General features: G+C 40.9%; 1 protein-coding gene across 1 annotated transcript in view; it reads right to left on the reverse strand.

Moving 5' to 3' along the window:
• Positions 1-16,235, reverse strand: part of KMT2A (lysine methyltransferase 2A) — an 88,145-nt gene that overhangs the window by 51,827 nt on the left and 20,083 nt on the right. The window contains 2 exon segments of the mRNA XM_049109913.1: positions 1,217-3,873; positions 6,524-6,593. Of these exon segments, the coding sequence (XP_048965870.1) occupies positions 1,217-3,873; positions 6,524-6,593 (2,727 nt within the window).

Genomic DNA, 16,235 nt, shown 5'->3' on the forward strand with positions numbered 1-16,235 from the left:
AGGTCTCATCTAATCACAGACTACTTCTATTTCCCTGATCAAGAGAAAAGTAGGGGAAACTATAAATGTAAGCATGAAAGGCCACTGCTCTGCACAAAAACATCTCACATTTTAAATTAAGAGCCACTGCTCCAATCACTAGGAGGTTAAACAAAAAACAGCCAAAATGGTATCAGAAATAAATCCCAACATACTCTTGCTGGAACTCTCAACTGGCACAATTACTAAATGTAAATAAGGCTCTACATTGAAAAACCTAAGGGTATGGTCATTGTAATCTAACTTGGTGTGTTGACATAAATATGTATCTACTACACGGAACTTTTTAAAAAGAACCTAAAGATCAGCAGATCGTCTCAGAAAAGGCCAGTGCTTAGCTCTCTTTGGAAAAAAAGAAAAAATAAATAAAAAAGCTAAGCTCTCTTTGTAAAGTTTGTCATCATCCTAACGAACTGAATCCTACTGCTTTCCTGTCCGCAATTTAAGGCTACATGCTTCTCATTTGTGTCCTGCAGTGCCTATTATCTATTGCTCTGATCACTCGTTACTCAGAGGAAGAGAAGTCCTCTCACCCCGTTTTCTATAGTAAACAACAGTAAAACAATCCAACTACAAGAATGCACCTTTGACACTAAGTCACAGATTCCATGACACCAAACCTGTGAAGTACATACTACCTTTTGGTCTTAATTCACCACCTTCCTGTGCATTCCAGTAAAGCGATCTGTCATTCCTCTCAAATGGGTCTCACACTGTTTCATCTCTACCCACATTGTGCCCTCTATTTAGAATGTTCTCTCCTATGGCACCTGGAGGGCTCAGTTGCTTAAGTGTCTGACTTTCGATCTCCGCTCAGGTCATGATCTCAGCATGTGAGATCAAGCCCTGCATTAGGTTCTGTGCTGGGCTCGGGGCCTGCTTAAGATTCTCTCTCTCTCTCTCTCTCTACCCCTCTGCCTCCACCCCCCTTCCTGACCTGCTCGCCCGCACATGCACACTCTTGTCTCTCTCTCAGAGGGGGAAAAGAATGTTCTCCCCCCATCACTTCCTATCAAAGTCCTACCTGTCCTTGCAGGACCACTGCATATGCCACCACCTCCTCTGCCCTTCTCTTGACTCCCGTAACTAGATGTGACTAAAACACTTCGCCGAACACTCACTCACAGGAGGGGCTCAGTCAACTATCGTGTTTACCAGGCAAGATGGAAAAGAGTACCTGTGCTTTGGGCTGGTCGGTTTGTTTAAGACTCTTACTCTTCTCAATCTTGCAGAGCTGGGCTTTGGCCTTTTTCAGGAGGCTGGCAACCCTCTTGTCTGTCATAGGAAGCTTGTCTGCCTGAGCCAACATGGAGCCTATGGAGGAAGTGGAATGTTTAACAGTGCTAGATGAAGGAGTGGAAAGGCAGAGGGTTTTCTCCTTCTCCAGGGATGGGGCAGTTGGGCCGAGGTCCAAGTTGTTTTTTTCCAGATTTCCTCTCCCTTTCTTTATAAGTATTTTGGTTTTGACAGCTGTTGTATCCCCAAGAGTCACAGAAGCAATATCAGTCCCAGAATCAATGGATGAGGACTTCTTCCGCCCTGCTGCTTTTTTGGCAGAAGATGAGGCAGCAACATCTTCAGCGCCAACCTTGTCTTTGGAAACCCTACCCACGGGATACAGAGCAGAGCTACTCTGAATTTCTGATCCCTTTTTCCTTTTCTCTTTCCTCGACTCCCGCTTGTTCTCTTTTTCTCTCTCCCGGTCTCTCTCTCTACTCTTGTCCTTCTCCACGCTCTTGTCAGCATCTCGGTCTTTGGACGGCTCCTCGGGGGCCTTGTCTTTATTTCTGCCTCTTTCCGTCTGGGAGCCTGGGGTGAACCAAGGGAAGAGAGGAGTGGGGCTGCCAGATGAGAAGGGCTCTGCCGGAGTGCTGGCCTGCTTCCTTGGTCTCTGGCTTTTCTCTGCAGATTCCCCAGACTGCGTCAGGGAATGAGAAGGAAAAGTAAAAGTCGGGTTTAAGGCACTAGTGGCAAGAGGGCTAACAGATATGCTTAACGAGGAGGAGACAGAAGACGGCGGGGTGAGAGGTGACAGCTCAGCAGTACTAAGCCTTCCACTTCTTGTCCTCATGGAGTGAGAAGGAGACCTTGGTTCAGATCGAATGGGGCTGAAGACTTTTCTCTTCCTCTTTCTGTTGGATACTCCTGAAGAAGACGTTCCAGCAGAAGTTCGATTGGTAGGCAAGGTGACAGACTCAAATATTCTAGAGTGAGCCTCGCTTGGAGTAAATCTTGGAGCTCTCAGGAGGGGGCTCCGTTTGTGCATATCGAACCTCGTTCCAGAGTGGAGCGGTGAGAACAGTCGGGCTGAAGCAGCGGTGCCGGACGCCGAAAACCCAGACGCAAAGCCCACGTCCTCAGGAGTTAGTGGAGGGGGTCGGAAATTATCAAATATTGGTTTGCGAATAAGACCTTCTTTGGCATACTTTGCTGAGGAAAAGTACTGTGGCTCTGACCTAGAATGCTTTAAGGAAGTCCACCTAAATGTCGGTTCTCGCAAAATGGACTTGCGCTTCCCTTGCATGGGAGCGGCAGAGGCAGGCAGAAACGGTGATGCTAGGGGGATGGTGGGAGGCATGAGCCAAGGTGTGTGGTCAGAGATGCCGGAGGCTGGCTGCAGTGGTGGGGGCGGGGTGAGCAGGGGTGGAGGGGGAGAGGAAGAGGGCTGCTGCTGAGGGGCACTCTGTAGCGTCGATAGTTTTTTAGCTGTCCTAGATCCAAAACTTCTCTCTGACACTGAATACCTTCTGCTTCTCCTGTCACTACTGTCGTTCTCTGGGGACTGGGAGATCGGCAGTGGGGTGTGAACTTCGGGGGTCTCGCTGCGCTCTTCAGGAAGTACCTGAATCTGATCCTCAGAGGCCTGAGAGTCTGTGGAGGTATCGACGCTGGGGCTGCTAGATCGGGAGGAGTCTGAAGACATCTGAGAGGAGTGCTGAGAAGCCGCACTGGATTTTTCAGAAGATCCACAGGACGTGGCGCTGAATCTACTGTTGGGTGTAGACTCTAGTCGGGCAATTTTAATGGGAGGGTCGTAATCCTCATCCTCTATAAACCGCCGGGGGGTTTTGATGATCCGTGAGGAGATGGCGCTGACCACAGGCATGATGAACTGTCGAATGTTTTTGACCTGTGTCTTCACCTTCCTTCCCTGCAGCTGGGCTGCTTCTTTCTCAATTTTCTTTTGAGCCCCCTTCTTGGCCCTCTGCAAGAGCTGCTTTGCGATGGTTGCGTCTGTCCTTTTAGAAGAAGGAATAATCCTCACCGGCTTAATCCTTCGAGGGCTTTGTCGGACTACTGTCTTATCTTCTTTTGTGAGTGGAGGTGTTCCTTCCTTGTCCTTGCGGACCTTCTGGGGCTTTTCCAGGTCGGAGTTAATGAGGAGGCCTGGAGGGGTCTTTATCCTTTCTGTTGATGGAGGCCTTCCTCGCCGTCGGACAATCTGTACCCCCTTCCTTCCTATTTGAAGCTTCCCTGTCTTAAACTTAGACTTGAGAGGAGACAGTTTACCTGCTCTTAATTTTTTAATCTTTGTGGCTTGCTGAAATGTAGCAGAGGGTGTCCGTTTAATCTTTTTCAAGCTCTCTTCTTTGCTCCCCTTGGGTAGCTCTGAAATGTCCTTTCCGTGTGTTATTTTGATTTTTACTCCGGGGAAGGTGGGGGGTCTTCCTCTCTTCTTTTCTATGCTTTTAGAATCCTTCTTCTTGATCTTTTCTCCAGATTTGGTCTCTGATTTATTTAGAGGGGAAAACACAGACGGATCTGAGAGGAGAGCTGAATTTCGGTCAGAGCCACTTCTAGGTCTCCCGCGAGGCTTTCGAGGGCTAGTTTTAACTGTGTATAAAAATTAAACAATGAAGAGCATACATTTAGCTTTGTAGTTCAGGTCGTGACTAAGCTGAATATACTTTAGCACAAGCCATTTTGTACTGACCTCTACCTGGGTCTAGTGAGTCAATAAAACATCTTAATTGGGCTTAGTTTCTTTTCACCAAAGACTTGCCTCAAAGAAATCACGTAAAGAATATTCCATCTGGAACATTTAACTTTTGGGACAGAAAAACTAAGATACACACAGATTTTCAACCAAGCGATTAATATGCAAAACTGATTTTCCTACAACTCCAGTGATGAGGAAGGTTTTGGGGACTCAAAAAAATAGTTTTACACAAAAATCTATGCCACCTTTTCCATAACCTAGCCACCAAGATTAATATTTGAGAACATGTTCATAGTAAGTCACCCCATGTTTTCAGTGGAATTTTGGCTTTGATAAATTTGAATAAGGAGCTCTTCAGTCGATAACATACCAACTTTTGTTGGGAAGTTGGGCTGCTCAGCTTCCTATAGTTCCAGTCTGTTTTGTCAAATTAACTAAGAAAGCTTTACTGAATAGAAAAATGTTCATTCGTGAGACATCAGAGTAAGATCACTGAACTTAGTGTCATGTGAAGGCATCAGTGAAATGACATGATCAAGTGTCCATTAGTCTCCTCCCCTATTTACAGGTCCTTGAACTAGTTAGTCCCAAGTTACAAAAAAGATTTAACCCTAATTGACGGCAAGAGCGAATCAACAATTTATTAAATGAGACCTCTCTATTCTAAATAAAAGGAATTTCCCAATTTATAAATCAGCTCAATTTGCTACTTTATCAAAAAGCTTGAGAAGATAAGGCTGTTTTCTAAAATTATTTGTATAAACCTGTATTTTCTAAATGTATTAAGAGTTCCCTGGTCTACCACGTCTTCTCTTCCTTCATGACTTTCCAATGTCTTATATGACTCAACATTCTTCTGAGATTAAAACCTCTCCTAACAGGCACCAAAAGAGATTTATGCCAGGATGATGAACGTTTTAGACTACAGAACCAACTTCCCAACATAAGAGAAATCAACAAAGGTCTTACTCTTAAGCTTTCTAAAAATAAATGCTTTATTCACCAATTAATCGAAACTTCCTTTAATAAATTAAGGATTCATAAATCCATTCTCAATAAATACTAATTACAACAAAAGTAATGGGCAGACAGCAGGAAAACTATGTTTCATTTCTTAAATAATAAAGCATACCCAGATGGCTTAAAAAACAAAAACAAAAACAAGACAACAAGACAATATTCAAGGTAGGCTGATAGCCAACGAGGGAGGGTTGTGAATTAACAAAATAAACTCCTACCCAGAAGTATATCACAAGATTCCTTATCATCATGCTAGCCTTCAACCTGGCCACTCATAGGGCTTCATTAATCTGGAAAACCACTTCTACCTGATTTTTAAAATAATTTTTTGGTGGACAAGGAGAAAAACCAGAACACAGAAGAGTCCAGCTCAATTGCTAACTTCCACAAATATTCTGAGAACTCATAAGCTACTCATGAGCAATTGCATCATGTATTTTCCAGGCCTCATTTTGTCACCTAGAATCTAAGGGTTAGAATGGATGATCTCTAAAATCACGTTCCTATATGAAGTTTTAGGATTTCATCGTATCTTCAAGAGAACATGGCCATTGCTAAGTGGCACAAACACTGGGGTACTACTGACTAACTCCTCCCAACAAGGATGGCAACACTCTTGCCATTTGGGAAAAAAGATTCTGTCAACTTACATGTTTGAATTAGATTACTATACAAATATGACAACTCTTAAATGAAACCCAAATGCTAAAAAACATCAAGAACCACGTCACTGTCAAAGAGCAAAACCACCTAACGACATCGTATTTAACTAGACTGTCCATTCAAATCAAAGCATAGCAAATCATACAAGAAGTCAGAATGGTAGCACAGATGGGGAATATTTTTTTCCTCAAAAGATCCCTCTCCTATACAGACTGGAATTCTGCAAGCCATTGCATGTGATTTCCACTGAGGACTGTCTCTCAGGAAACTGCTCTAAGTCTAGAATTTCAAGACATTCTAGATATTTTCTTGGTGAGAACAATGACAAATATTGCTTATAAATGGAAATACCCCATATCATTTTTATTTTCTTTATACAGCCTTTCAAGGATCAGATGAAATAGTTTCATACAGTGCCAATATTTTGTTTTTAGTTCTTTGACAACAGTAGACTAAATTTCATCTGTAAAAAATAAGTCAGATTATTCCCAAAGTTGTATAATTGCCATATCATTCAAAATCTATGAATCTGAGGATGCTGAGTAGGTTACCTTCAATTCAACTACCAGGTTTTTTGTCATTCCATGGAAATTGACCCCACCACCATGACTCAAGTGGTTCCAACAGAAAAGCATAATAAAGAGTAAAGCAAAAGTAGCCTGACAAAGAAGAGCCCCATCAATAAGAGGTCTGGTTCATAAGCCATCTCCTAGTCTCCTACTTAGTGTGAGAGAAAGGGAAGGATGCACAACCCCCTCACTCTCTACCCATAGTATTTAAGATCATCCTTTACATGCAAAGAAGGCAAGGGGAAGCCATGATTCTCTTAACAAAAGCCACCATGCACTTAACTGGCCATACCTGAAGGAGACCTTGTAGGACTTCGTACTCGGACTTCTTCGTCTGAGCCAAAACCTAAGAACTGCTCATCCTACAACAAAGGAAAATTATTTTAAAATCAGAAACAAAAACACAAGTGTGAACATATCCCAAAGAAATGCCCAGAGGAGACACAAATGAATTTGGAAAATTACTCTATATTTTAATCATTACCATTTATATGGATAATATAAAACAACTAATATTGAAATAAATGGACCCAGTCATACAGCTTCATTACAGACAAATAAGAGCTGTGTAGTAATTGAACAATGCATTGAAATGTCATCTTTGGTGCATAGAACACAGGGGACAGTCTTAAATTTCAAACCATAGATACAGCCCAAAACAATTAAAGAACAGCTTTAATTCAAGTAAGCAAATCAGTACAATGGCAGAAATATACAGCCCCAATAAAACAAACAAATCTTTTCAACAAGCAGTAAGTTTACACACACATAAGGAATAACATAAACCATAACATAATCTCTTGTCTACTAAATATTAATAGAGACTGAATTGCCATAATTGTCAGTTCCTTAACTCAGGAATTGACATTTAGATGTGATTTCTATACATTTGAGATCCAAAGATTCTCAACATGCATTTTATGGCATCATTTTAAAATGCCCTGTGATAAGAGACTTAATGGTGGGCAGCAGCATTTGTGAAAGGGATTGTGAACTGACCGCATACAGGATGAAATAATGCATTCAAGAACTCAGGGAAGCATCTTATTCTCTGTTATACTTGGAAAAGGCAAAAGCTTCCCTTTACCTCTAACTTTTAACCTGCCCTTTCAAAAATATTCATAAGAATTTAACTTCTTTTGACAAGTTCTCAAGAAAGGTGGTCTAATTAAACAAACTGATTAACAGAAATTCACTGATTCAGAAACTGAGTTCTTTCCAGAAAGAGATGAAAGAATTTCAGATTTCAGAAACAAAATCCACATAAAACAAGAATAAAATAAGGATCGAAAGATTTTTCTCAAACCTCCAATTTATACTGATAAGCCAAGCCTCAAACTTTGTTCTAAAATTAATGCCCCCAAATTTTCTTCTCAAGAGCAAAGACTACATGCATATGGACAATATCTGTGAATTTTCTGAAACATTGTTTCCCCAGTTAGTTTAAAGCTAGAGTCAGGTGCTAATCTGTTTAACTACTTATTAATCAGGAATATATGAAAAGATCCATGCAACCGTTTAGACAAATTAGCAGGTTCAGCTCTTAAATTTAAATGCTTTGAGGAGCAAAATGTTTCAAGTCCAAGACCCAGCAAACTATGCAACTGAGAGACAGTTCTTAGAATCTAAGATTTTTGTCCTGAAGTTGCTAACATTATTAAAGCATTTAACAACTTAAGAAAAACCTGAAATTATCCTCTTCAAAGAGAACTGTCTGAAAAGCACTATAATTCCAAAAATGTGTAAAACCTAAATTTAAAGAATACACAGTAGAGTGCTTTTTATAGTCTTTTCTCATCATTAAATTAAATTTAAATTCTTATCATGAATATTATTTGTGAAAAAGAATAAACCTACCTCTGCATCTTACAAGTTAGGAAAACCTCATATATGTGGGGCTTAACCCCAAATAAATTTCTGGAATGATTTTCAGGGTTTATACTTGCAAGCTACACTACAAAAAGAAAAGCCCAAACTCACAAGACCCAATTAATCCAAAAACCTGTCACAATAATGGAATTCCATACTGCTAATTTTTTTTTTTTACGTGAGCTCTACGCCTAATATGGGGCTTGAACTCATGAGCCCCAGATCAAGAGTCTCATGCTCTATTGCCTGAGCCAGCCAGGCGCCCCCATTCTGTTAATTTTTAAAATGTTTTTTGGGGTAGGAAAAAGGGACATTTAAAATAGTAATCCTACAACACACTTCGAGAAAAAGAGTAGGCAAAGAAAATAGCCCCATGGTAAGTTGCTTCAAACGCTGTAAAAAAAAAAAAAATTTCGAGGGGCCCACTCCACCGCTCGCATGTGGGCACATGACATGACTAAGGAGCATTCAGGATTTGACTGAGGACTCAGTTCTAGCATTTGCAGGCTAGATGATATTAGACAAGTCACTTAGTATTTTTATGTCTCAATTTCTTCATTTACTGAAGTGTTGTAAGGAGTAAATGAAGTAATTTATGTAAATTATGTAATTACGTAAAATCACTCTGAAAATTATCCACACTGTAGTTCTTATTGACGTGGTTTCAGAAAGGGATTCTGGAGGGGCCAAATAACTTGGCCAAGATCATATAGTTAGTTACAAAGACTTCCTCCCAAAATAGTTACAATTTAAAATTGTAACTATTTAAAGGAATCAAATAAATCATCACCAGTACAAATTTGCTATTCTTTCAGCTACTGTGAAAGTTAACTTCATGCCCACTTTCAGATCCTTAAAGTTTGATTTAATTCATTCTTTTCCTGCATTATCCTCATACAACAACATGCTAATCCAGACACTTCACAAAGACACCTTGAGGTTTCCCGACACTTTACCCAGGGACTGCACTGCGACATGCATGAATTTTATACTTCCGGTGCTGCAGCAACAGAGTTCTAGCAACTATACACATTAATAACTAACAGGTGAAGTATCCGACAGGTGAGATAATGATTATTAATCCTTAAAAGAAATGTAAGAGACCCACACTCTGTTCACCACCAGCCACCTTAGTGAGTCACTTTTCTCCATTTCAGACTTCCACAAAATATAACTATACAATCCAAATTGCCATGCGCTCCAAAACAGAGTACTACTGAGCTGTCAAACAGTAATTGAACTGCCAATGTTTAAATTTCACGAGTACTTTCCAACATGACAGCAAGCGTTAACTCTTTCCTTAGATCTTGTAGTTGGAATAAGAAAAGAATGAGCAGTCAAAAAATACTCCACTTCCAACTTTCTTTTCACTTGAAATATAGGTTGACTTCTTCAAGCTTGCTTAAAAAAAATTAACTACCCATTGTTTAAATAATCCAGACAATTAAGCCAAAAACAAAAGCCAGCATTGTTATGTTAAAGAGCTCTAGCCTTCTGACTCTGAACTTCCAAGTAAGTCGAAAAAGAAAGAAGAAAGAAAGAAAGAAAGAAAGAAAGAAAGAAAGGAAGGAAGGAAGGAAGGAAGGAAGGAAGGAAGGAAGGAAGGAAGGAAGGAAGGAAGGAAGGAAGGAATCTAAGGGAGGCCAAGTCGAGAGAAAGTGCTGGGAAAGAGTTGCTCCTGAAGGGTGCTCAGCGGAAATCCTTTCTGCCTCCTGCTCATCTCGCTCCCATCACCCCCTGTAACACGTGGGGTTCCTGGAAGATGTCATCAACAAGGTAACAATACTGGCTTCCCAAGGATTTTAAACTTGCCTAAAAATCAAAATGCTAAGGCAAAATATCTACCCAAAAAGCCAACAAAGGAGCTGCAATTAAAAACACATTTGGCACTGTAGCATCATAAGCCTGGACAGCCTTGAAGAGGGGGACGAGACACCATGCTCCACATGATCAAGTATTCCTGGGAACTGGGCCCAAACAGCCATTCATCACACATACTTTTCCTTTCAATATGGCTTTCCCTGATGAGCACAGCATTCCAAGACAGACTACAGGGAAGAGCCATCAAACCGATGCCTTCTGAACAGTGATGTCCTTGGAGCCCAGATTGCCAAGATTTTAATACTTTCTTTCCTCCAAACATAGAAAAATAACCTTGCCAACTTGAGCACAGTAAAATACTGTTATGTCATATTTAGCTTCCAGTGATCAAGAATGCAATGAACCTGTCTAATGTCATTTCCTAAATGAAGTCTAATCGTAAAAACAATAAGTGTGTAGAATGTCTGTCTTTATTACCCACATCCCTAACTCTAGGGTAACCAGTTATTTGGTAACTCCTGGCATACCTTTACCAGATATATACCTCTACTAAATTCTATTTTACACATAAGTACCTTAACGTTTGAGGATTTTTATTTTAATGGCAGAATTCTAATTCCTTAGTGTCTGGTTCTTTTTTTTTTTTTTTTAATTTTATTTTATGATAGTCACACAGAGAGAGAGAGAGGCAGAGAGACAGGCAGAGGGAGAAGCAGGCTCCATGCACCAGGAGCCCGATGTGGGACTCGATCCCGGGTCTCCAGGATCGCGCCCCGGGCCAAAGGCAGGCGCCAAACCACTGCGCCACCCAGGGATCCCATTAGTGTCTGGTTCTATTCGTAAATGATGGAGCAAAAGAAATATTTTTTTTCCTGCAAGAGAATCTAAATGAACCCCAAATAAGTATTCAGATAATAATGTTTACATATAAAATATAATGAAGACATTTGAGAAAAAATACATGAAATTCTGTGTTTCAAGGAATTATGTACTACCAAGCCAACTTTCCAAACAAAGCACTATTTCTTTTACTTGTTCATTCATTCAAAAACCATTTATATACTATCTGCTCCAGATGCAAGGATAAGTAAGACAGGACTCCTGCTCCCAAGAAGTATCTAAAGGCAGACAGGCAGGTGCACAATTTCATTCTTCCTTTTAAAAATCAACATTAGGGACGCCTGGGTGGCTCAGTGGTTTGGTTCTTGCCTTCGGCCCAGGGAGTGATCCTTGAGACCCGGGATCGAGTCCCGCATCGGGCTCCCTGCATGGAGCCTGCTTCTCCCTCTCTATGTCTCTGCCTCTCTGATGAACAAATAAAATCTTAAAAAATAATAATGAATGAATGAATGAATGAATGAATGAATGAATGAATATCAACACCAGGGGGACGCCTGGGTGGCTCAGCAGTTGAGAGGCTGCCTTTGGCTCACGGCATGATCCCGGGTTCTGGGATCAAGTCCCGCATCAGGCTCCTTGCAGGGAGCCTGCTTCTCCCTCTGCCTGTGTCTGCCTGTCTCTGTGTCTTTCATGAATAAATAAATAAAATCTTTAAAAATAAATAAAATAAAAATAAAAATCAACACCAATGAAGGATAAAATACTACGTAATTCATATTCTGAAATAAAAAATTTGCTTACGTCTTAGAACAGTTCATTCTTCCTCTTACATTAGTATTTGGTTCATAGAAAAACATTCAACAAATTTCAAAATCCTTCCAAAGGACAGCAATGTGTATTTCCATCTCTCAGTACTCTAACTAGGCACCACTCCAGCATTAGCAATCAGAGTTTAGGTAATCGAGACCTCAACCATCTGCACTGATTAGATGTGACACAGTTCCTAGTAACACCAGTGATCTGATAAACTTTCTTTTTTTTTTTTTTTTTTCTGATAAACTTTCAACGGATCGACCTCAGCGCCTTTTCCTCCTTACCCCCAACTAAAATACATAGATTTTTAGTTCCTCCCTTAAATTCTTCCAAATTTACCAGTCAGAGCAAAAATTACTCACCTGGAGTTCTTCACTTCCCAGACTAAGATGGAGGTTCCAAGGCTACTTTGAAAACTTTTCTATTAAATAAACAAACTTAGCCACTTCCAGTCTCAGATAAGTAAGGTCTAGGATCAGTCTGCTCATTCCCTTCTTTCTTCCTTTTTCCTTTTTTAAAAGATTTTTATTTATTTATTCATGAGAGACACAGAGAGAGGCAGAGACACAAGCAGGCTCCATGCAGGGAGCCTGATGTAGGATTCGATTCCAGGACTCCAGGATCACCCTCCCCGCCGCCCGCCCCCACCCGAAGGCAGGCACTAAACCGCTGAGCCACACCCAGGCATCTCCCACCCTTCTTTCTTTTCTTTCTTTTTTTTTTTTTTTTTAATTATTTATTTAGGGATCCCTGGGTGGCGCAGCGGTTTGGCGCCTGCCTTTGGTCTAGGGCGCGATCCTGGAGACTCAGGATCGATTCCCACGTCGGGCTCCCGGTGCATGGAGCCTGCTTCTCTCTGCCTGTGTCTCTGCCTCTCTTTCTCTCTCTGTGACTATCATAAATAAATAAAAATTAAAAAAAAAGAACACCTTTAAAAAAAAAATAAAATAATTTATTTATTTATTTTTTCCCCTTCTTTCTTTTCTAGCAAGATTCCCTTGCACTTCAGAGCACTGAATTAAGTGGTAGGTTTCTCAGGCATAACCCCTTTGCAACCTTATCTTTGCATTCGGTCTCCAAAATGTTTAGTCTTAAGAGTTAGAATAATATTTCTTCAGCTACAAAGGTTTATCAGTGAATCAACTGGAGAGCAACATCAATAACCACAGACAGTATCAAAATCACCCAATACTCTAATTATTTGAAATTCTTGGAAATTTGAAGCTTCTAGGCTTTGGTATCATCATATATGGCTTCATCATATGAGGAGGGCCCAGGAGAACTAGAAGATCACTAAGAGCAAGTAAAGAAGATGAAGAGACAGTGCAGAAGCATACTGTATATCTCAGTTCTAGTTAGAAAGAGTAACAGGGCTCCTTTGGGAATATATTCCAGTTAGCTATCACTTCTGCTGGCACATTTCCCTTTATATCTCCTGCTTCAAGCTCTAAAACGCCAAGGTCTTGATGTTGCATTTTAAAGACCTGTACACATAATTACTAGTACTTAATTAGCATAAGAGATTTTTTTAAAAATGTATTTACATGTTTATTTCCTTCTCTAGAGTGTTCATTCTTTGAGGATAGGGACAACGTATTTATTTTCGTTTTCCCAGTATCTGGCACAAACTTGGGTGTTCAACAAACGTTTGTAAAATGAAAATAAAACACAATTGTTTATAAAACATTAAGTAGCTACTGTGGTAACAGTACTATAGCAAATAGCGGTGGACTCCAAAGAATTAGACAAAATGGTTCTTCCTTTTAAGAATGCATAGGGAGAAGGACACCTGGGTGGCTCAGTGGTTGAGTGTCTGCCTTCAGCTCAGGGTGTGATCCTGGAGTCCCAGGATCGAGTCCCACATCAGGCTCCCTTCATGAGCCTGCTTCTCCCTCTGCCTGGGTCTCTGCCTCTCTCTGTGTCTCTCATGAATAAATAAAATGTTAAAAAAAGAAGAGAGCGAGAATGCATAGGGAGACTGTCCTCAGGCTAGCAGGGCAGACTCATTCATTCATTGATTCATTCATCCATTCAAATATGTGTGCCCATTTCTGGGTTGAGGGATGAAGACACCTTATCTAAACATAAAAGACAACTCTTCTGCCTTCTAGGACTTGGAAACCTGTTAAGAACAGATGATTTGGGGTGCCTGGATGGCTCAATCGGTTAAGTGTCTGCCTTCAGGTCAGGTCATGATCTTGGGGTCCTGAGATGGAACCCCAAGTGGGGATCCCTGCTCAGTGGGGAGACTGCTTCTCCCTCTCCGTGTACACACGCACTCTCTCTCTCAAAAAAATAATCTTAAAAAAAAAAAAGGTGATTAGGGAGGGGCACCTGGGTGGCTCAATAAGGTTAAGCGTCTGCCTTTGTCTCAGTTTATAACCTCCAGGTCCTGGGAGTGAGCCCGCATTGGGCTTCCTGCTCAGCAGGAAGTCTACTTCTCTATTTCTCTTTGCCCCTCCCCACTGTTCATTCCCTCTTTCTCAAATAAATAAATAAAATCTTTTTTTAAATGATTAAATTAGTAGAACACAAGCATGTTGCCTGCTATGCTAGAGGAATACATGTGCTAACGGAATGAACAGGGAAGCACAGCAGAAGGACGAATCCAGTCAAGGAAAAAGGGGTCAGGAAAAGCCATCACAGAAATGACAAAAATTTACTCTTTAACTTTTGAGGGAGGAGAAACCAGGGTCAGGGATAGGGCACCTGGGTGGCTCAGTGGTTGAGTGTCTGCCTTTGGCTCAGTCCATGATTCTGGGGTCCAGGGATCCTGCATTGGGCTCCCCGCGGGAGCTTGCTTCTCCCTCTGCCTGTGTCTCTCATGAATAAATAAGTAAAATCTTAAAAAAAAAATCAGGGTCAGGGAGAGATACTGCATATTGCAGGCAGAGAGAATACATGTGAAGGTACGTGGGGACAAGAGAGCGTGGTATGAAATTACAAACAGTATAGAATGGCTGAAGCCCTGGCTGGTGTGGGAAAGCGGCAGAAGACACTGAAGAGGGAAAGAAGGCAGAGGCGGGTCAGGGAAGGTGTTCAATGCTGTCATGAGTTTTAAGTTGATCTTCAGGGAAGCACAGGTCTTATCCTGAAGGCTCTGCAGCTGGTCAGCAGCACTTTCAGGCAGCAGAGATGCATGATTAGATTTATATTTTCCAAAGATCACCAAGACAGCAGTGGGTAAGTAGACTGCCTTTATAACACGGGCAGTCATAAAATGACAGCAATAGTGCTGGGGGTTGAGGGAAAGGGCAGGTTCCACAGACAGTTGGGAGACAAGTGGACAAGGTTTTGATATGAAGAGTTAAGGGAATGTGAAGAATCGATAGAAACTTGAGGGTGTTTGGCCCAGGTTAATTAGGTTTTGTGGCATTATTTACCAAGGTTGGGAATACAAGAAAGAAGAAAGGTTTATAAAAGTGGAGAGATCACTTCAAACATTGGAACTTGAAATATTCATCCAAGTTGTAAGATAGGATAATCATCTGGAAAAATATATGATTCTATGAAAAAAATATATATTTAAAATAAATATAGCAGTGGACTCATACATATATATGTATGTGTGCGTATATATATATACTCTATATATACATATATATACTCTCTCTATATATATGCACACACACATATATATGTATACATATATATATAAATGCCAAAACAGTACATAAAAATTCAATCACCCAAGGAGAGAATAACAAAAGGAGGGTCACTGGCAGATGCCTACAGAACACCTATACTTAACAACATAAAAGTGAAAGCCAAGGACTAAGGTGGAGATGGAATGGCCAAGAGGAAGGTCATGCATGGGAGACACACAATAGTCTAGGGAAGGAATATATAGCAAGGGATGGTCAAGTTGGATTAAGGACTGAAAATTGTAGAGTGGGAGAACAAAGTTGGGAGGTCACCTTTACCCTTAGCACAGCCAACTTCAATGCAGCGTTAAAGGCAGGAGGAGCCAAACTACAGTGGGTACAGGTGTGATTAGAAAGTGACAAAATGGGGGGTGCCTGGGTGGCTGTCGCATGAGCCTCCGACTCTTGGTTTTGGCTCAGGTCATGAGATCAAGCCCCGCGTCAGGCTCTGTGCTGAGAAGGGAGTCTGAAAGAATTTTGAGATTCTTTCTCTTAAGAGAATTTTCTAATAAAATCTTAAAAAAAAAAAAAGGTGACAAAATGGAAATGAGCCTAGTCTTTTGGAAAAACTCATCTATGTGGGAAACAAGAGATAGGGCATAAGGCAGGGAAAGACCAGCTTGGGAGGATTATTTCTTGAGTAGAATATGTTTATATGCCAAAGGGGAACACAGCAGCAGGAAAGAGATTGAAAATCCTCAAAAGCAAAGCGGTTAATAAATGGAAAAAGTACTGGAGGAGGCGTCAGCACGGGAGGGAATGAATACAAAGCACAATGGAGAGAAATTCTCTTCTTTTAGGAAAGGGGTTAAGCAAGGATTTAGTTGCAAAAAAATTCATGGGTAGGGGTAAGCTGAGAAATTTCTCTGAAAGTACAGGAAAAACTTTGTTTATATGGGCACTTGTCAGGTGCAACGACTGATTTCTCTAGCTTTTCTCAAAAAGGCTCATAACCTACATAAGTTTTCAATAACACAGCTCTTAAGGACATTAAATCATGGACAATGGCTAATTAAG

This window comes from Canis lupus, chromosome 5, assembly GCF_003254725.2.
Source record: "Canis lupus dingo isolate Sandy chromosome 5, ASM325472v2, whole genome shotgun sequence".
NCBI lineage: Eukaryota > Metazoa > Chordata > Mammalia > Carnivora > Canidae > Canis > Canis lupus.